Source organism: Scyliorhinus canicula, chromosome 8, assembly GCF_902713615.1.
Source record: "Scyliorhinus canicula chromosome 8, sScyCan1.1, whole genome shotgun sequence".
NCBI classification, from domain to species: domain Eukaryota; kingdom Metazoa; phylum Chordata; class Chondrichthyes; order Carcharhiniformes; family Scyliorhinidae; genus Scyliorhinus; species Scyliorhinus canicula.
Window position 1 is genome coordinate 177,387,604 of NC_052153.1, and position 22,484 is coordinate 177,410,087.

General features: G+C 47.6%; 1 protein-coding gene across 6 annotated transcripts in view; it reads right to left on the reverse strand.

Moving 5' to 3' along the window:
* Positions 1-22,484, reverse strand: part of wdr17 (WD repeat domain 17) — a 233,209-nt gene that overhangs the window by 89,242 nt on the left and 121,483 nt on the right. For all 6 annotated transcript variants that reach the window (XR_005461662.1, XM_038805765.1, XM_038805764.1 and 3 more), the window contains 6 exons: positions 19,194-19,316; positions 17,422-17,609; positions 17,074-17,242; positions 12,146-12,237; positions 3,656-3,738; positions 174-260 (listed from right to left, as the gene is read on the reverse strand). Coding sequence is in view for 5 of the 6 variants with exons in the window: in XM_038805765.1 (XP_038661693.1) it covers positions 174-260; positions 3,656-3,738; positions 12,146-12,237; positions 17,074-17,242; positions 17,422-17,609; positions 19,194-19,316 (742 nt within the window). In the remaining variant the exon portion in view is untranslated. The remainder of the gene's footprint in view (positions 1-173; positions 261-3,655; positions 3,739-12,145; positions 12,238-17,073; positions 17,243-17,421; positions 17,610-19,193; positions 19,317-22,484) is intronic.

Here is a 22,484-nt window from a genome sequence, read left to right on the forward strand (position 1 = left end):
AAATAAACCATTGCAAATTAACTTCAACCATTCCATCTTGCCATGCTAGGTTGAATCCAGCTGAATACCCATGGCAGCACAGCAAATAATATGACTTGCGGTCCACAGGGATACGTAATGGCAAATCCGAAAAGATCAGTGAATAAGCTGCCTGGTTGAAAGGATTAACTTACTTATTATTCTGGCTCCAGTCACATCCAAACACAGCAGCTGGATGCTTGTACTTGTGCAGAACTTTCCCATCGATTGTTCGAATGATACTGTAAACAAATAAGAAGTCAATCGTGCTTGCGCGGCAGTAATCTACTCAGACACCATGGGTTTTTGTCACAGGATTTGTACCCGTTCTGGGCTTTGTTTTTAAAAATATAAGTCCCAGAGGTCGTGTCTCGGTCCGAACCTCACCGAGGGGCTCCAATTTGCAAAGTGAGGGTGAGGGAGAGGGAATGGGGAATCCATTTGGCGCCAATAAACAGCTCATTGAGCTGACTTCGGACACTGCCACCTGGTCGGGGGAAGTCGGGACTGAAACTTTCAAACGGGGATTTCTTTTTGGCAAAGGACACGTTCACAGTGGGGCAGAGGAAAAGTTCTTTGTCTGACATTAAAAATTATCGGGGCCTCTGATGTCTTGCAGCGGATCGTGCACATTACCTCGGTCATTCCTGTTTGCATTCCGTTTAATGCCTTCATCCTCCTGGCCCTCTGAAGCAGGCGACTGCCTGCCTTTCCCACTGGCACAAGACAGGCAGTTCCATTCAGCACCACTGATTGGGAGCCTCCCGCCCAGTTAGGGAATTTACAATTAAAACACGGTATGACGCGAACAATGCAGTTGAGACGTGGGGCCAGGACCTGGAATTTTGATGGGTATCAGATCCCTCTGAAACTAGCCCTGCAGCTGGTGACCAAGGACTAGGCTCCCTGACTCCATCATTATCCATCTGCCCTCCTCCTGTTTCCACACTAGACTATATTTTCAAAAACAACACGTGAAGAGTTCACAGATGCACTGGTCAGGTGTTTTCAAAGCTCTTCCAATTTAGGCATTAGTTGTAAAACTACAACTGATAATCCATTGTTTAGAAAAGGAGGAAGAAGGGAGAAGCCGTGGATCTGCCAGTTTAACATCACCTTTGGGAATGTCACCAGAGTGAGTGAGTACTTGGGCAAGTAAGTGCTAGTGAATGAGAGTTTGGAGCTGTATGGGTAGGCCATCTTCTCAAGGGCAATTAGGGATGAATAATAAATGCTGGCCTAGCCAGCGATGTCCATATCCTATATATTAATTTAAAAAAATATGATTAACCTCCTTGAATTAGTTGAGGAGGTAGATAAGGGGGATCCCGAGGAGTCCGATTCCATTTTCATATTGTTCAGATGGCCTGATAAAGACCTTCCTAACCTCTTGAGCACAAGCCTATTTAACACTTTTGGTCCTGGTTCAAAGCCATTATATGTTGATCTTGTCAGACGGGGAATTTACAGGTAGTTTATTCCACATATCGCCACTCCTTGTTTTTGTTTTTGCTCTCTACCTTACATATTCAGTGCTGGGATTCGGACAGGGTTATTCTTTCTGTTATTCTGCACTACAGGAAAGCAAGACAACAATATTCACAAGCTCCTCACACCCTTCTGCAACTAACACCAGCACCATAACCGTCAATTCCTTTCTCCTTCACGTGTTAACCTAACTTCCCCTTAAAGGCGTCGACACTCTGTGCCTCAACCACTCGTTGTGGTAGGCAGTTCCACATTCTCTTGGCTAAAGAGGTTTCTCTGAAATTCCGATTTGCTTTATCTTGAACTACCTTGTATCCATGGCCTAGTTTTAAACTCCTCTGCAAGGAAACATTTTCTTTACGCCTACCCTTTCCTAATCCTAAATCCGAGATCAAAGTCTCCATTTTCCAGCCTTCTACCTGAATAATATGAATGCCAGGGAAGAACCTCTTGTTCAGTTTGGTGGTCGACCACTCACCCATGACCCAACGGCAGATTATCTTGGCATCACTCTTGACCGCTTATTGACCTATTGGCAACACTTCCAGAACACCAGATTCAAGGTCAAGATGAGAGTGAACCTCATACGGAAATCTACGGGTATGATCTGGGGCAGTAGCGCGAACGCACTACGCACAGCTTTGCTCACCCTGGTCTACCCCGCAGCAGAGTAATGCTGTTCAATGTGGCTCAGGGGCAGTCACACAAAAGCGTGGCCGATGTCCATCACTGGGAAGCCGTGAGGAATATTTCTGCAGTTTGAGTGACTTCCTGTTTGATTTGATTTATTGTCACATGTACCGAAGTACAGTGAAAAGCATTTTTCTGCGGCCGAGAGAACGTACACAGTACGTACATAGGAGTCAAAAGAATAATCAACAGAGAACATTGACAAATGGTACATTGACAGTAATTGGTTACAGTGCGGAACAAGGGGCCAAACAAAGCAAATACATGAGCAAGAGCAGCATAGGGCGTCGTGAATAGTGTTTTTACAGGGGAAAGATCAGCCCAAGGGGGAGTTGTTGAGAAGTCTTGTGGCTGTGGGCAACAAGCTGTTTCCATGTCTGGATGTGTGGGTCTTCAGACGTCTGTACCTTCTGCCTGATGGAAGGGTCTGGAAGAAGGCAATGCCTGCGTGGAAGGGGTCTCTGATGATGCCTTCTGCCCTTCTGAGGCAGCGGGAGGTGTAGACAGAATCAACGTGGGGGTGGCAAGCTTGTGTGATGCGTTGGGCTGAGTTCACCACACTCTGCAGTTTCTTGCGATCTTGGACCGAGCAGTTGCCATACCAGAATGGTGGAGCAGGCTCGAGGGGCTGAATGGCCTGCTCCTGCTGCTAGTTTCTATGTATAACCTCTTGGTCCTGGCATCATCCAAGTCAATCCTTCTGGCACCATTGTGCCCACAGTGCTACTCTTTTATTGGTGGCAGGGTGCATCATAGGCCTGTTTTCAAAAAGCATCTCATCACTTTCTTTAACTGGAGACAAATCGCAGAAAAAGGAAAGAAAGCAATGGGAGAAGGGCTGAGAAGCAGCAAATTCTGACAGCAAAATAAGATGAGAATAGTGACGGGAAGATTCAAGGAGCAGGAAGTTGCTCCAGCCCATTATAAATGATACAACCGAATGTAAACTGGACAAGTCCCCAAACATTCTTGAATGTCCTGTCCCACCCTAACCTAGTAAGAAGTCTTACAACACCAGATGAAAGTCCAACAGGTGTGTTTTGAATCACTAGTTTTCGGAGCACAGCTCCTTCATCCGGCGATCACTCATCTAAGGAGCTGCGCTCTGAAAGCTAGTGATTCGAAACAAACTCTATTGGACTTTAACCTGGTGTTGTAAGACTTCTTAATCTGCCCACCCCAGTCCAACGCCGGCATTTCCACATTATGGCCACCAAACCTACTAAGGGGCAATTTAGTGTGGCCAATACACCTCACCTGCACATCTTTGAACTGTGGGAGGAAACCGGAGCACCCACACAGACATAGAGAGAACGTGCAAACTGCACAGTCACCCATGGCTGAAATTGAACCAAGGTTCCTAACGTTGGGAGGAAGCAGTGCTAACCACTGTGCCACCATGCCACCCCTACAGTTATCAATTTAAAAAAATTAGACAAATGATGGAAACAACACTTACCAGAATCCATCGCCGCTACACGTTGCTATCCTCTTGGAATCTTTGTGGCTCCAGGCAATGCAGAAGATTCCATTTTTACCATGCTTCAATGAACAATAAAAGAATCAAATTACCAACCATCAAATCGAAAGAAAAGCCAGGGCCAGCATTCTTCGGCTGTTTACGTCGGCGGGATTCTCTGGTCCCGCCAACGGCGCGCCCACAGGTTCCCCGGCGGTGTGGATTTGGGTCATTGGGAAATCCCATTGATAGTCGCGAGCCCGCCGCCGGTGAATGCCGCGCTGCCTCCCCACCGCGAGAAAAACGCCGCCGAGAGGGCTGGGAATCTCCCCCCCACCCCCAAGAATGTTAATTTTGACATCTGAAAAGAGACCAAAATTCTAGTAGAGCTCAATATACTGTAATTAAAAACCGTAAGTGCTGGAATCACTCAGCAGATCTGACGGAGAAACACACAGAAGAGTTAACTGGCTGAATTCTAGAGCCAGGGTCCCGATCCCATCTCTGGGCTGAATTCCGGAGAGGGAATTTTAAACACGTTAAAGAACACATTTGGAAGAACACACAGCTGCATCAACACAGCCAGGCGATATGTCAAGAGGATCAGCAAACAGCAATTGTTATTTCGGCTGACCTGGAGTTTAAAGTGCCCAATTATCTGTTCTGTGTAAAAAGAAGTGCCAGGAGCAGTCTTGCTGCTCTGGGGCAATGCTGTTACTCATCAACAGATTTTCACACAGGTTTTCCTCCGATACATCAGAAGATAAAACAAGGAATTATTTTGTCCCCACTGCCAAGACATTCTTATTCAATTATCTCTGCTGCTCTTCTGAAAATGGTGGCACTTATCAGACTTAATAAAGAGTCAGCCTGTTTCAGATTTGATTCAGATTCCTGCGAGCTTGAGTTTTATTTCGCAAAACAAAAAGAGACCCTAAAAACGATATGACATCGGAGCAGAATTAGGCCACTCGGCCCATCAAGTCTGCTCCGCCATTCAATCATGGCTGGTATTTTTCTCATCCCCATTATCCTGCCTTCTCCCCATAACCACTGATCCCTTTATGGATCAAGAACCTATCTATCTCTGTTTTAAAGACACTCAGTGAATTTGGCCTCCACAGCCTTCTGCGGCAAAGAGTTCCACAGATTCACTGCCCTCTGTTGAAGAAATGTTTTAAAGGATCGTCCCTCCTCTGGTTCTAGTTTTTCCTACAAGTAGAAAGATTCTCTCCACGTCCACTCTATCCAGGCCTCGCAGTTTCCTGTAAGTTTCATTAACATCTCCCCCCCCCCCATCCTTCTAAACTCCAACAGACCCAGAATCCACAACCGTTCATCATATGACAAACTCTTCATTCCAGGGATCATTCTTGTGAACCTCCTCTGGAACCTTTCCAAGCCCAGCAGAACCTTCCTTAGATATGGGACCCAAGACTGCTCACAATACTCCAAATGGGGTCTGACCAGAGCCTTATACAGCCTCAGAAGTACATCCCTGGTCTTGTATTCTAGCCCTCTCGACATGAATGCTAATATTGCATTTGCCTTCCTTACTGCCGACTGAACCTGCACGTTAACCTTAAGAGAATTGTGAACAAGGACTCCCAAGTCCCTTTGTGCTTCCGATTTCCTCAGCACCTTCCCATTTACAAAATAGTCTCTGCTTCCATTTCTTCTTCCAAAGTGCATAGCATCACACTTTTCCACATTGTATTCCATCTGTCACTTCTTTGCCCACTCCCCTAGCCTGCCCAAGTCGGCAACCCGCCTGCTTCCTCAATACTACCTGCCCCCCTACAGATCTTTGTATCATCTGCAAACTTAGCAACTGTGCCTTCAGTTCCTTCCTCCAGATCATTAATAGAGCGGATAGGTATAACACTGAGGCTGGAGGAATGAGTAGAGTCCTGATACCCGTCACTTGCAATGACCCCACATCGGTATAACTGCGCATGCATCGCCCGGACTGCAAACGCGGCCAGCAACGAAAGATGCGTCGAGAGGAGGTGTGAATGGCAGGGTCCTAATTAGCTGCCACCCGCATGCATAAAGAGGAAACAAAAACAATGCAAGAAGGAAAACTTAAACAGAAGGCAGGCAGAGGTTGTGATTTGAAATTGTTGAACTCAACTCTTGAGTCCAGAAGGCTATAAAGTGCCCGGTCAAAAGCAGAGGATCTGTTCCTCCCGCTTGTGTTGAGCTTCAATGGAACACTGCAGGGGGCTGAGGCCACAAAGGTTAGAGTGGGAGCAAGATAAAAACTTAAAATGTCAGGAGTCACGAAGCTCAGAGTCATTTGTTCGGGCTGAACGGAGGTGATCTGCAAAGCGGTCAGCCAGTCTACATTTGATGGCCCCTATGTAGAGGTGGCTGCATTGCTAGCAGTGAGTGCAGTGCACTAAATTGAAAGGTCCACAAGTAAACCGATGTTTCACTCGGAAAGGAGTGTTTGGGACCTTGGATGATGGGAAAGCAGGAGGGGTGAAAGGGCAGGTGTTGCATCTCCTACGCTCGCATGCAAGGGTGCCGCGGGAAAGGGAAGGGGCTGTTGGGAGTGAGAGCATTGTGCCGGAGGTAGAGGAAATGGTGCTGGGTGATTGACTGATTTGGTGGGGTGGATCATGGACTCTGGGAGGGAGGGAGGTGGTCGGAGTGGGACTGGTACGGAGTGGTACGGAGTGTTCCACATGTTCCAAGAAATGGCATGGATAACTAGGATCCATAGGGGTACGCGTGGCAACACTTTTTATTGGTGGAAGCGAGTGGAGTTGAAGAAGTTGATCGGAGTGAGAACAAGTTCAGCCAGGCGGAGTAGGGTGGTGGTGAATTGGGACTGGTTTGACCTCATTCAAGGGAGAAGTGGAGAGCCCTTATACCATTCTCATGGGGCATGGCAATGTGGAGAGATTGGGTATCCGAGGTGAAGAGGTGACTAGAAACATTGATCTTCAAGTTGAAAATATTAACCTACAATTTGCTTTGAACCACTTGATGAGATTCCTATCCTTATTCTAATGGATACACAAATAGGGTAAATTTGATGCCCGTATCAAGCTGTGCCGGGGCTGTTTAAGAGGGCTCTATGTTTCACTCTCCAAACATCCGATCCTCGCAATGGCTTCGATTTATTTTCTCAATTTCCTGGCACGCTCTCAAAAAAGCATGCAAATCCATTCACAGGGAGTCTCACATTTTTATTCTTTCATTGCCTTATTTCAATTAGTTTCTGTAATACTCAAACAACTTTGGCAGATTCTTTGTGGGCGTTGCATGAAAGTTCTTGATGTGGTATTGTGCCAAAAGATGAAGCAGTCCTCAACACCAAGTGGAGGGAGGTGGGGGATGTCCACGTTTGGATCCAGACTGATGTGAGACTATTTCCCCGATAAGCAGACAGATTTCCCCCACACTCTATGGGCCAAATCGTCCAGTTTCCGGGGAGGCACAAACCTACCGTTGGTTCAATACGTTGGGGTGAGGTTCTGAAGTGACACTTAAGTGGCCACTTACGGGCCTCAGGTGGCTTCTTGGCTGGAAGGATGCCCACAAGCTTTCTAACTAAATAATAATAATAATCTTTATTGTCACAAGTAGGCTTACATTAACACTGCAACGAAGCCACGGAGAAAATCCCCTAGTCGCCACACTCCAGCACCTGTTCGGGTACACAGAGAATTCAGAATGTCCAAATTACCTAACAACATTTGTGGGACTTGTGGGAGGAAACCGGAGCACCTGAAGGAAACCCATGCAGACATGGGGAGCACACGCAGACTCCGCACAGACAGTGAGCCAAGCGGGAATCGCACCTGGGACCCTGGAATTGTGAAGCAACAGTGCTAACCACTGTACTACCGTGCCCCCTTCATTCTTGACCTGATTGGGGAAAAGGATGGAGAATGGTGGAATCACCGCTCCTCACCTGCTCGCTCGGTCACCTGGTTCCCAAATTGTTGGAGGGTGGGCGGCATTATATTCTGTCCATTGAGTCATCAGATTGAAGAGAGACATCAGGCATGAGGTGGCATGAGATTATGGAAGGCAGCAGAATAATTTGTGTATCCGTGAAGAAAGGATAACTCAAAACAAAGAAACCCTTGCATTTATATCGCATCTTGCCTTGTCTTTCAGAAACATCACAAATGTTTCATATACTTTGCAATGTTAGGAAGATAATGAGGTGCATTAAAAGAGTATGTCAAGGTGTTAAGGGAATTGAGAAATAAAGCTAGGGAGATTAAGAAAGGAAAGTAAGACAGTCAATAACACAGTCCTATTTACCCAACAAATTAAATCCCAGGGCAATCAGTACACAACATTGCAAACCCTAGGTGGCACTACAATAGGATTTCATTCCATTCCAGTGACTATGAGTAGTTGCAATCATCACTGATTCCTAAGATTAAAAAAACAAAATTTTATTCTCCTTTTTCACATTTTCTCCCAAATTTACACCCACCAACAATAAACCAGAAGCAGTAGCGAATATAATGTTAATCTCCATATCAGCAACAACAGTCCCATCCTCTCACCAAACCCCCAAATATTAGCCCGCATGTTAACATAAACAAATAATAAAAAGGAATCAGGAATTACCCAGTCACCATTAACACATACAATCCCTCCCAACCCTCCCATCCCCCCAATGTTCGATGTTATCCAATTCTTGAAAGTGCATAATGAATAACGCCCATGAATTGTAGAACCCCTTCATCCTGCCCCTCAGTTTAAACTTAACCTTCTCAAGAGTTAAGAATTCCAGCAGGTCCCCCCGCCACGCCAGGGCACAGGGTGGAGAGATTGATCTCCATCCCAACAGGATCCGCCTTCGGGTGATCAATGAGGCAAAGGCTAAAACATCTGCCTCCACGCCCGTTTCCAACCCTGGCTGGTCCGACACCCTGAATATGGCCTCCGGAGGGCCAGGGTCCAGTTTCACGTGCACCACTTTAGAGATTACCCTAAAAACCTCCTTCCAGTAATCCTCCAGTTTTGGACAGGACCAAAACATATGAACATGGTTTGCAGGCCACCCTCCCCCGCAACATTCACACACATCTTCAACCCGCTCAAAGAGCCGGCTCATCCTTGCCCTTGTGAGCTGTGCTCTATATACCACCTTCAGCTGTATCAGCCCCAACCTCATGCACGAGGTGGAGGCATTGACTCTCTGGTGCACCTCACACCAGAACCCCTCCTCCATATCCTCTCCCAACTCTTCCTCCCACTTTGCTTTGATCCCTTTCACTGGTGCCTTCTCCTCTTCCAAAATTGCTCCGTAAACTGCCGACACTACCCCCTTCTCCAATCCCCTGTCGTCAGCACCTCCTCCAACAATGTGGAGGCCGGCTCCACCGGGAAGCTCTGTATCTCCTTCCTGGCAAAATCTCGAACCTGCATGTATCTGAACATTTCCCCCTGCTCCAGCCCATACTTCACTCCCAGCTCCTTCAATCCTGCAAACCAACCCCAAGAAACAAATTTATTTGTGTCTTAATCCTCTTCTCCTCCCAATTCCAAAAATTTCCATTCCACCTCCCTGGCTCAAATCTGTGGTTCCCCCGATTTGGCATTTCCTTTGACACTGCCCCCAACCCGAAGTGTTTTCGAAACTGCCTCCAAATTCTCAATGTAGCTATTATATCTGGACTTCCTGAGTATTTCCCTGGGGCCATCGAAAATGGCGCTGTTGCTAGTGTCTTCAATCCCAAACCCCCTACACAAACTCTCCTCCATTCTGACCCACTGGGAATCAACCCCTCTGACCCAGCTCCGCACGTTCTCCATACATCAGGTTCGGAAGACCCAAACCCCCTGCCTGCCTTCCCTCTGTAGCAGCACCTTTGAACTCTGGCAACCTTCTCTCCCCAGATGAAGGAGGTAATCATTCCTTCAATCTCTCTAAAAAAAAATGCCGTTGGCAGAAAAATTGGCAGGCATTGGAAAATAAACAGAAATCGCGGCAACACGTTCATTTTAACTGCCTGTTCCCGACCCGCCATTGACAGAGGGAGAACTGATTCCTGAGATGATTTATAACCTTGAAATGCTGTGCTACTTTTTATCCTATATATGACTTGAACCTATTATTCTGTATATTACACCAAGACCTGTGTTAAAGTCGTCATGGGAGGAATTTTCAATTTCCTGCACCGAGTGCTGGCTGAGACGAGGAAACGGGCATGCCACTCGCAGGCTGCAAGGCCACTTTTCTCTCGAGATAATCCAGCATTCTGTGCAGGAGAAATCTGGAAGCGTGGCCCTCGCTGTCATGCTGGCGGGGCAGGGCGCGGAGACAGGCAGCAGCCGGGAATCCTGAGATCGAGGCGCCCTTTTCCAAACGGTACTGCCCACAGAATCCTGACCCTGCTCCAGCGGATCCAAGTGCCTGAGAGCAGTTCCAGGGTGCGGTGTCAGGGTGAGAGAGGCCAGTGGAAGAGTACTGCCCGGGCATGTCCCTCTCCCACTTACCTGTGTGCCTCCGGCCAGTTCCCCTCACCTGGATCTCATTTTTGAAAAGCAGTTGTAAACCTTGCCGACGCGAATTGCAAATGTGGGTGGATGATACGACTGCCGGCGGAGAGCGGGAGACGCCTGGTCAGACACCCTTGATGTGGAGTACTGCCTCTCAAACTATAATCCCTCTGGCAACAGGCTAGTGACTTATTCCGGGAACGAGTAGCTACGGAAACGGGCTAAAGTCTGCCTTCGTGCACCACACGGTGTGGAAAGAGAATTGGAATGGAATGGGATTAACGTACAGAGTATTCTGTATATGCTACGGTCAAATTCTGAACAGAATAGGAATTGGTGATAGTACTGAATACACTACTGTGAAAGTCATTGTGGTGCTAACTGTCTGTAGAGCTATCTTTGACGATAAGAACAATAACCAGATCAGGAGTTTCCAGCCGGCACTGAATGCTTGTGCCAACTCTGGCTTTGTGGGCAGTGCGCAGAGTTGAATCAGGACACAGGTTCAAACACAGCTCCACCGTCTTGAGCATGAAACCAAGTCAAGCCCTTCAATAGCGTGCTCGGGGAATGCTACATTGTTGGAGATGCAGAGTTGGATTCTCCGACTTGGAGTCTATGTCCCCACGCTGGCGTGGGAACGGCAGGAAAACTGGCACAAAACAGAATTGCCGGGTCCGTGGCCGCGCATGCACACGGCGGCAGCCTTGCACCAGCTGCGACGTTCTTTTTTTAATATAAATTTAGAGTACCCAATTAATTTTATTTCCTATTAAGGGGCAATTTAGCATGGCCAATCCACCTACCCTGCACATCTTTGGGTTGTGGGGGCGGAACCCACGCAGACGCGGGGAGAATGTGCAAACTCCACACAGACAGTGACCCAGAGCCGGGATCGAACCTGGGACCTCGGCGCCTGCCACCGTGCTGCCCTAGCTGCAACGTTCTTCATGGCGGATGCCACTTGCGGACCAGGCGTGCGAAATTGTCCCCCCTTCGGCCGGCTCGCTGGACTGAGTCAGCAGCCGCCACGCCGAGTCCCCGACGGGCGAGACCACACGTGTCCCGGTGGCAGGCCTCGGGTACATGGCGCTGCGTGCACAGGGAGTACGTCGCTTTGGAGGGGGCGGAAGCGGTGCTGCCCCGATTCTGTCGGGAATTTGGATTCTCCGGCCCGTCGCCGAATGCAATTTTGCCGTTGCCGACCGGAGAATCCAGCCCGCAGTCTTTTGGCTAAGCTGCTGAACGAAACTGCCATTTTGGGGAGCTGCAAAATACTCTTATGGCAAGAGCTGGGGAGGTGTCCTGGTCACCATTTACTTCTTAACAAACAGCACTAAAACTGATTATCTGGTTATTTGGCACCTTGATATGTGCAAGTTCACCATCACATTTCATTGCATGGTAGCAGTGATTATACATCATATGCCTTTTGGGACATTCTGAGAATATGAATGGTCTATGGGCAGCACGGTAGCACAAGTGGATAGCACTGTGGTTTCACAGCGCCAGGGTCCCAGGTTCGATTCCCTGCTGGTTCACTGTCTGTGTGGAGTCTGCACATTCTCTCCGTGTCTGCTTGGGTTTTCTCCGGGTGCTCCGGTTTCCTCCCACAGTCCAAAGACGTGCAGGTTAGGTGGATTGGCCATGATATATTGCCCTTAGTGACCAAAAACATTAGGAGGGGTTATTGGGTTACAGGGGATAGGATGGAAGTGAGGGCTTAAGTGGGCGGTGCAGACTCAATGGGCCGAATTGCCTCCTTCTGCATTGTATGTTCTATATGTTATGTTATTAACTTTGTCCAATTCTGCCGAACAGTTATTGACCTGAAACATTAACTCTGTCTCTCTCTCTCTCCACAGATACAGCCAGGCCTGCTGAGGTTTTCAGCCTCTTCCGTTTGTAAATTCATAGATTTTATGGGTCTCCAGTCACTCTAAAAAGTACAAAAAAGTCAACTTCTATTTTACTTTAGCTTTTAACCAGAGGAGATAAAATGTAACAACTTACCTCGTTAAACCTAGTCACTGTTTTTCCTTTTTTCACATCCCATATAAAGGCTCCGTTGCGAGAGGTAGCGCCAGCAATGCAGTTTAAATCGCCTTCAAGTAAAATAGACATTAAAATGTAGTGATAGTGTTGAGTGCTTACATTTACAACTTTATAAATCAATAAACTGCTCTCGTTCCAGTCACTACAGACATAAAGGTACACCTCGTCACAGTACGAAAATGGAAAGACAACATTGAGATTGGCAGCAGATACCTGAGGACCCCACCACCTGAAAGTCCCCTTCCAAGTCACTCATCATCCGGACTTGGAAATATATCGCCATTCCTTTACGGCCGCTGGGTCAAAATCCTGGAACTCCATAGAATTCCTCCAGTGTAGAAGGAGGCTATTCGACCCATCGAGTCTGCAGTGCCCCTCTGAAGAGCACCCTAACCTCCGCCCAATCCTCCGCCCTATCCCTGTAACCAAACAACTTTGGACATTCAGGGGCAATTTAGCATGGCCAATCCACCTTACCTGCACATCTTTGGACTGTGGGAGAACGTGCAGACTCCGCACAGACAGTGACCCAAAGTTGGAACTGAAGCCGTGTCCTGGCTCTCATTTTTGAAAAGCAGCTGTAAACCTCGCCGACATAAACCAGAGCACCCAGAGGAAACCCATGCAGACACAGCGCTGTGAGGAAGCAGTACTAACGGCTGTGCCACCGTGAGTGTACTAACATCACATAGACGGTAGCTCACGACTAACGTCTCAATGGCAATTATGGATGGGCAATAAATGCTGGCCTCGCCAGTGAAGCCCACATTCCGTCAATGAATTTTAAGAAGAAGTGACTTGGCTGTGGTGCAGCACTGGATGTACACACGACAGGTTTACTTTGGAGGGAGGCAATGAGCAAAATTGTGTCAATTAAAATCACAGTGTCTGTTTGAGTGTAGATGAGAACAAGTTGAAAATTAATTTCTAATGAATGATTCAAATTCATCGCACTAGTCACTGGGACAGGTTTTCATAGAATCATGGAATGATACAATACATTCATGTATGTGCCAGCCTTTGGCAGAGCTACCCAATCCTCTGATCTTACCCCATAACCCTGAATAGCATTTATCCAACATTTTTTTGAAAGTTACTATTGAATCTGCTTCCGTCCATCTTTCAGGCAGCATGTAAAAGATCACCAAAGATCAATGCTTAATTTCTTTTTTCCTCATGTAACTTCAGGTTCTTTTGACAATCACCGTAAATCCATATCCCCTGTTAACAATTCTTCTGCCGGGATATTGGGGCCGCTGTTGATGAGGACATTCAATGAGGCAAGGGGGCGTGGGGTGCTTCCCCCGACGATGTCACAGGCCACAATCTCGCTGATTCTGAAGATAAGGATCTGGAGCTGTGTGGATCCTACAGGCCGATATCCCTATTGAATGTGGACGCCAAACTGCTGGCCAAAATTTTGTCCTCTAGGATTGAAGATTGTGCTCCGGACGTGATTGTGGAGGACCAGACGGGTTCGTTAAGGGAAGGCAGTTGGTGTCCAATGTAAGAAGGTTGCTAAATGTGGTCATGATGCCCCAGATGGTAGGGAGGTGAAGGTAGTGGTCGCAATGCATGCAGGGAAGGCTTTTGATCGAGTAGAATGGGAATATCTGTGGGAGGTACTGCGATGGTTCGGATTTGGACAGGGCTTTATTGACTGGGTCAGGTTGCTGTATCAGGCTCCTGTGGCAAGCGTACGGAAAAATAGGCCAACATTGGACTATTTTAGGTTACACCGGGGGATGAGGCAAGGGTGCCCCCTCTCCCCACTGTTGTTCGTGCTAGCTATACAGCCCCTGGCAAATGTGCTCAGGGCCTCAAGGGGCTGGAAGGGGTTGGTCCGGGGTGGGGGGGGTTAGGTGGAAACCCAGAGTCTCACTTTATGCAGACGACCTGCTCCTGTATGTGGTATGTGTTGGACCCAGTGGGGGGGATGGAAGAAATCATGAGGATTCTGGGGGAATTTGGCTGGTTCTCGGGGTACAAACTATATATGGGGAAAAGCAAGATGTTTGTGTTCCAGGCAAGGGGACAGGAGAGGCGGGAATGGAAGCGGTTACACAAACTTAATTTGGCCCGCCTGGTGGACCAAATGAAGGACGATTTTCGGAGGTGGGACACGCTCCCACTGTCAGTGGCTGGGAGGGTCCAGACAGTGAAGATGATGTTCCTTCCAAGATTCCTGTTTGCGTTCCAGTGTCTCCCCAACTTTATTCCGCACTCCTTCTTTAAACGGGTTAATAAAGTTATCACGGGCTTTGTATGGGCGGGCAAGACCCCGCGAGTAAAAAGGGGATGATTGAGCGGAGCCGGGGAGAGGGCAGGCTGGCGCTGCCAAACTTCAGTAACTTCAGGCAGTGGGTGGGCAGCACGGTAGCATGGTGGTTAGCATAAATGCTTCACAGCTCCAGGGTCCAAGGTTCGATTCCCGGCTGGGTCACTGTCTGTGCGGAGTCTGCACGTCCTCCCCGTGTGTGCGTGGGTTTCCTCCGGGTGCTCCGGTTTCCTCCCACAGTCCAAAGATGTGTGGGTTAGGTGGATTGGCCATGCTAAATTGCCCATAGTGTCCTAAAATGTAAGGTTAAGGGGGGGTTGTTGGGTTACGGGTATAGGGTGGATACGTGGGTTTGAGTAGGGTGATCATTGCTTGGCACAACATCGAGGGCCGAAGGGCCTGTTCTGTGCTGTACTGTTCTGTGTTCTGGGTGGTGGGGGGGGAGGGTCAGCATGGGAGTGTATGGAGGCAGTTTCATTTTACGGGCACCAGTTTGGGGGCGCTGATAATGGCGCCTCTGTGGTTCCCGCCGGCACGGTACTCCACCAGCCCCATGGTGGTGGCAGCCCTGAGAGTCTGGAGGCAATGGAGGAAGCATGTGGGAGCGGAGGGAGCATCGGTCTGGTCCCCAATCTGTAATAACCAGCAGTTTGCCCCGGGAAAGATGGACGGGGGGGGTTTCAGAGATGGCAGAGATTGAGAGGATGGGGGATATGTTTATAGAAGGGAGCTTTCCTAGCTTGAGGGAGCTGGAGGGGAAATTCGGATTGGCGAGGGGAAACAAATTTAGGTACCTGCAGGTGGGGGACTTCCTACATAGACAGGTCTCAACCTTCCCCCTCCTACCACCAAGGGGGATTCAGGATAGGGTAGTTTCCAGAGTGTGGGTTGGAGAAGGGATGGTGTCCGACATCTATAAGGAGCTCATGGGGTCAGAGGACACGCAGACCCAGGAGCTGAAGCGCAAATGGGAGGAGGAGTTAGGAGGAGAGATAGAGGATGGTCTCTGGGCGGATGCGTTGAGTAGAATCAATGCGTCCACAACATGTGCCAGGCTCTCAGCCTGATGCAGTTCATGTCCACGGTGTTAAAAACAAGGGTTGCACCGAGTCCGGATGTGGCGATTTTCAGAGTGTCAGAAGGTCTGGGAATCCAGGAGGAGAAAGAGGCAGATGTTCTGGCCTTTGCTTCCCTGGTAGCCCGGAGACGGATACTGTTAGCTTGGAGGGACTCAAAGTCCCCGAAGTCGGTGACCTGGCTATCGGACATGGCTAGCTTTCTGACTGGAGAAAATCAAGTTCGCCTTGAGAGGGTCACTGTTAGGGTTCGCCTGGAGGTGGCAACCGTTCGTCGACTTCTTCATGGAAAATTAATCGTCAGCAGAAGGGGTTAGTTTAATTTAGAGTAGGGGGTTAATAAAGGTGGGACTTGCAAGGGAGGTGGCAGGCTTTTCTTTGCACTATGTTTATGGACTTACGTATATTGTTTATTTTGTCGTTGTCGTAAAACCAAAAAAATACCTCAATAAAATGTTTATTAAAAAAAAACAATTCTTTCTGCCACTGAAAACAATTTATTTTTATTTACTCCACCAAAACTCTTAATAATTTTGAACATCTCCATCAAATTTCCCTTTAACCTTCTCTGCTCCAAGGAGCACCCATAATGCAGTGGAGACTGAGTCATTAAATGGTTTCAAGAAGGAAATAGATATATTTCTGATTTAAAAAAACAGGTTAAAGGGATATGGGGAACAGGGCGAGAGGTGAGTTTGAGAGTATGAAGAGGTCAGCCATGATCTGATTGAATGGTGGAGCAGGCTCGAAGGGCTGAATTGTCTACTTCTGCTCCTAATCCCTATGTTTTGAGGGAAGGAAATCTGCCATCCTTAACTGGTCTGGCCGACATAGTGACTCTAGAGTCTAGAGTCTAGATCAACAACAATGTGACTGACTCTTAACTGCCCTCTAATGCTTTGGCAACCCCTTCAGTTCAAGGGCAATTTGGGATGGGCAACAAATGCTGGCCTTGCCAATTACACCCACATCCCACGAATGAATAAATAGATTAAAATGTCCTCTTGGCGAGGAAATCTGCCCTCCATACCCAGTCCGGACTACATGTGACATGAAAATGAAAATCGTTTATTGTCACGAGTAGGCTTCAAATGAAGTTACTGTGAAAAGCCCCTAGTCGCCACATTCCGGCGCCTGTTCAGGGAGGCTGTCACGGGAATCGAACCGCGCTGCTGGCTTGCCTTGGTCTGCTTTCAAAGCCAGCGATTAGCCCTGTGAGCTAAACAGACCCACGGCAATGTGGCTGACTCTTAATTGCCTCTGAAATGTTGGAACAACCCATTCATTCAGTTAGAAGGTGGTTCACCACTACCCTCTTCAGAGCAATTAAGGATGGGAAACAAATGCTGGCCTTGCCAGCAGCACTCACATCCAATGAGGAAAACGGTGCGGCCTGATGGCATTAACAAGTGACCCGAGCTTCTCAACAGGAGGAGTGCTCCATGTGAGGACAAAGCAGCTTCGATGGTGCCACGATGTACACTCAGTATTGAGCAGCAACTACAAGGGGTTCCTAATCGGTGATCGCTTACCTGGAGCCCAAGACAGAGAATAGATGACTCCCTCATTACCAGGTGAAGTGTAGACTGCTTTCAAGGTGTTTATATCCCAAACCTTAATTGTTCCATCAAACGATGCCGTGGCTAAGAGGTTGGGATCGTCTGGTTTAAATTTACAGTCAAAGATTGTTTCCACGTGACCCTAGAATACAAAATACAAACAAGACCCATTTTGGGATCAGTTAGCCTTTTTCTAACTGTGCCATTCCCATAGCCATTTGCTCTTTGTCCATTACAGCGCAAAAGGATTGCAGCGATAGTGGTGCAATTTAAAATGCAATTGGAAATGTAAAATGGAACGTGCCATTGCCTGGAGCCTACCAAATCTCTCAGAAAGTTCCACTTCTTCTCTCCCATGTCATACAGCCCAACTCCGCCATCCATGAAGCAACACACGGCGTGCCCGGGCGGTAGAGAAAACGCTTGGTTTTGAGAGAGCGTCGGCGGGGGGATGGCTTCACTAGTCGACGATGTATGGTGATTCTTTGATGGGGAATATGCTGAATAGCCTGAAAAGGACATCACGTAAGTTCACTTTGAACATTTTCTTCCTTTTTAACACAGTCGTAGTTAACCAAGATGCCAAGTTACTCAACCACCCCCACTATGAAAATGAAATGAAATGAAAATCGCTTATTGTCACGAGTAAACTTCAATGAAGTTACTGTGAAAAGCCCCTAGTCACCACATTCCGGCGCCTGTCCGGGGAGGCTGGTACGGGAATCGAACCGTGCTGCTGGCCTGCTTGGTCTGCTTTAAAAGCCAGCGATTTAGCTTAGTGAGCTAAACCAGCCCCATAGCTAAACCAGCCCCATTAATGCCCCACTAATGACACTAATGGGCGTTACTAAATATTTTAGGAAGGAGAAAAGCTGGCACAATAGTGTTTACGCTAATTTTAATCAGGACAGTTCCTTCAATTCCTTTGTTCATCTAACATCCCCTTAAATCCAACCAGATGGTATTTACCTCAAGCACTCTCTGGTAAATTTCCACATCCTGTTTTAAAAATAAATTTAGAGTACCCAATTCACTTTTCCCAATTAAGGGGCAATTTAGCGTGGCCAATCCACCTGCTCTGAACATCTTTGTGTTGTGGGGGTGAACTCCACGCAGACACGGAGAGAACGTGTAAACTCCACACAGATAGTGACCCAGAGCTGGGATCAAACCTGGGACCTCGGTGCCGTGAGGCTGCAGTGCTAACCACTGTGTCATCGTGCTGCCCTAAGTTTCCACATTCTAACCACATTTGGGTAGCAACACCCAGAGATCCTTTAGATGGTTGAAGAGTACCTTGTTCACCGTCTTTTGAGCATGGGACTATGATGGCCTTGGTGTTATTTAAAATTGTGAGGGAGGGATGATCTAACATCGTAATGAAACATAGGATTCTGTGGGGCCTCAACAGGGTAAATACTGGGAGGATGTTTCTCCTCAAGGTTGGGGGGGGGGGGGGAAGGAAATCTGGAACAAGGGGGCACGGTTTCAATAAAAGGGTCTCCCATTTGAAATGGAGGTGAGGAGGAATTTCTTCCCTCAGAGTGTCTTTGGAATTCTCTTCCATAGCGAGGAGTGGAGGCTGGGTCATTGAATGCATTCATGGCTGAGTTATGCTGATGTTTGGCCAACAAGGGATTCAAGGGTTATGGGGGAGGGAGGAAAGTGGGGTTAAGGCCACATTCATATTGGTCGTGCTTTTATTGAACGGCGGAGCAGACCCAATGGGCTGAATGGCTACGCCTCCTCCTATTTCTCCTGATCTTATGGTAAAGCACATTCTCCTGGAGACAGTATATAGGAGACTCTTTTACTTCATGATCCCTAGTTTTGGTCTCCCCACAAGTGGATATATCTTCTCAATACCTCAGGTCCTTGCATAATTTTAAAGACCTCTGCTAGAAGAAAAAAAATGCAATTGAGGAAGAGAATGAATGTAATATATCAATTCATTGCATAGATTGCAACAGATAAGTATTACAAAGCGGTATCTATTTGACCCCGTATTATTGTATACTTGGGTAAACACCAACTTTAATCATTTAACGTTTTAAGCGTCACAGGCCATGTTTTTGTTTCAAATTGCTACATACATTTCTTCTTTGGTGAGGAACTCAGCACATGTAAAGCATGAAATCCTGTCTTCTTCAACTTGAAATTATCAATTGGTGTTGTCCTTGAGACATTCCAAACACGCAAGACGCCAACTTGAGAATCTACAGACGAGGAAAAGAATATTGGAATGTGAGATAAACTGCAGACAAACAGCACGATGCATCCACATCACTACCAGCTTTAGTTCCAAGTAAACCTCTCGCAACAGGAAAGGAACAGGGTGAATTGAGGTACTGCTGATATAATCCCACACGTATCTGTTACAAAATAGTTGAGAGACTGCAAAGGAAGAAAGTCTTGCATTTATATCGCACGTCTCACAACTTCCGAAGGAACCAGATTGTTTTACAACCAATTAAGTATATATACATATTTTTTAATTTGCTCATGATATGTGAGCATTGCAATTGTTGCCCATTCTTAACTTCCCTTGAGAAAGTGGTGGTGAGGCGGCTTCTTGAACCTCTGCAGTCCCTGAAGTGTGGGTACACTCACAGTGCAGTTGGGGGGGGGGGGGGTCCAGAAGGCACATCGATACATTTCAAAGTCAGGATGGTGTTTGACTTGGAGGGCAACGTGCAGGTGGTGGTGCTCCCATACAATTGCCCATGTCCTTTTAGGTGGTAGTGGTCATGAGTTTGCCTCAGGAGCCATGGCAAGTCCCTGCAGTGCATCTTGCAGATGGTACACACTGCTGCTACTGTCCATCGGTGGAGGGAGTGAATGTCTGTTAAAGAAGTGCCCGTCAAGCGGGCTGTTCAGTCCTGGATGGTGTAGAGCTTCTTGAGTGTTGTTGGAGCTGCATTCATCTAGGCAAGGTCCATCACATTCCAGATTTGGGCACTGTAGATGGTGCACAGGCTTTGGGGAGTCAGGAGGTGAGTTGGTGTATATGATAAAATACTATACATAATAAAAGGTTACAAACCTGGGCCGAAATTCTCCGACCCCACGCAGGGTCCCCGGGGGTGCCCCCACGGTGGCCAGGCCCGCGATCGGGGCCCACCGATTGGTGGGCGGGCCAGTGCCGTGGGGGTACTCTTTCTCTTCCGTCGCCGCCACGGCATACACCATGGCAGAGGCGGAATAGAATCCCCCAGCGCGGGCCTAGCCCCCAAAGGTGCGGAGAATTCTGCACCTTTGGGGAGGCCCGACGCCGGAGTGGTTGGCGCCACTCCGCTACGCCGGGACCCCCCGCCCCGCCGGGCAGGGGAGAATCCCGCCCCAGGTGACTGTAGCTTATTGGGCTCAATCAAAGATCTCGGGTATTTTAAATAAAATCTAAATAAAATCTAATTTCATTTGTTGGGGCTCCGGTCAAGTGGGGCTGGAATTGACCGCACACTAGCCCAGGGTATAGTGATAAGTGTAACATCACCTCCCTCAGCTCCCCTGTTGTTGAAACTTTTACTCATGACCCTGTGCCTCTAGACTTGACTATTTCAATACGCGCTTCCCAGCTTCTACCTGACATAAATCGGAGCTCATCCAAAACCCTGCTTTCAGTATCATAACTTGCACAAATCATTTAAAAAAAATAAATTTAGAGTACCAAATTCTTTTCTTTTTCCAATTAAGGGGAAATTTAGCATGGCCAATCCACCCAGCCTGCAAATCTTTGGGTTGTGGGGTGAGACCCACGCAAACACTGAATGTGCAAACTCCACACGGACAGTGACCTGGGGTCGGGATCGTACCCGGGTCCTCAGCGCTGTAAGGCAGCAGTGCGCCACCGTGCTAACCACTGCGCCACCGTACTGCCCTATAACTTGCACAAATCCTGTTGCTCCATCCGCCCTTTCCTCGCTGAGCTGTACTGATCCCCTGTCTGGCAACACTTCAATTGCAAAATTAGCATCTTTGTTTTGCAATTCTGTAACGGTCTCAACTCTACCTTATCTCTGTAATCTCCTGGAGCCCCACAGCCCTTAGTGATCTCTGTGCTGCTACAATTCCGCCCTTTTCCATGTCCCCATATTGTTCATTTCACAGTGGTGGCTGCGCCTTCAGTTTCATCGATCCAAAGCTCTGACTTTCATCCACCATAAACCTTGTCACTTCTCTACATCGTACTCCTTTAAAATTGCCTCTTTGACCAGTCAATGCCCAAATATTGTTTGGTGTCAAAGACTGTTTGACAATGTTTCTGTTAAATGTCTTTGAACATATTAAGTTAGATTAACTATACAAGTACATGTTGTTGTTGATGTTTGCCTCGCCGCATTTAGAAGTCTCTAGCACGCTGCCTCTTCAAACATTCCCTTCTCCGGCTCTCCCTTTATATTTATGATTATGCGCCTAGTTTCCACCTCCCTTCCTTGTGAAGTGCTCTGATTAATTCTTCAATGTGAGGAACATAATCAAAGTATAATTATTTTTTGATTTTTCAGGTGATCTTGAATGAAAATCTTGCCTGGCAGGTGATCAGTGACCTACCTGTCATCATCCCCCTCCCCCAGAGTGACATCTACTCTAATGGTCAATTAAGTGGGATATTCTTATTACTTTTTTTTCTGACTGCATATATATGGGCTGGATTCTCTGCTCCCCAACGCTGAAATTGCATTCGGCGACCGGGCAGAGAATCCATTTTGACGCCAATATCGGGAGCGGCGCCAGTTTTTGTATTCTCCGCATGAAACACGGCGCTGCCGCTGCAGGCCACTACCGTCCGCATGCGCGGCCATGGAAGCGGAAATGTTCAGGCCGTATCGGCAGCTACAGTTGCGAGTTCTATGCTACCTCCCTGCTAGCCCCCAGCAAAACACAGAGGGTACACTGTCCCAGAGCAAACCTGAGAGCTTTTCTGATGTTGTGCTAGGAGAACTCGCTGGAAATTCAGGGTTTGTATATTTACTTTGTCACATATCCACAGCTGACCCAACTCAGAGCTCAGCCCATTTTTAATTAGGATGCCTCAACCGGGATCTTGGGTTCATGTCACATTACGTGTCACCCCCACCACACTGCCCTGTAGAATCCTACTAACTGTCCTGTCTTGAGGCAATTCACACCTCGATTACCTGTGATTACACTGTTTGTATAGTAAAGACTTGTTTACCTATAAAGACTCGCATTCCAACCATTCTTCATATTCCAAGCTGTAATTATTTTGCAATTGTGTCTCTGCCTCTATATGATGTGTTTGTGAACCTGCTTCCACTTCAACTGATGAAGGCGTAGCGCTACGAAAGCTTGCAATTTCAAATAAACCTGTTGGGACTTTAACCTGGTGTTGTGAGACTTCTTACTGTGCCCAATTGTAATCC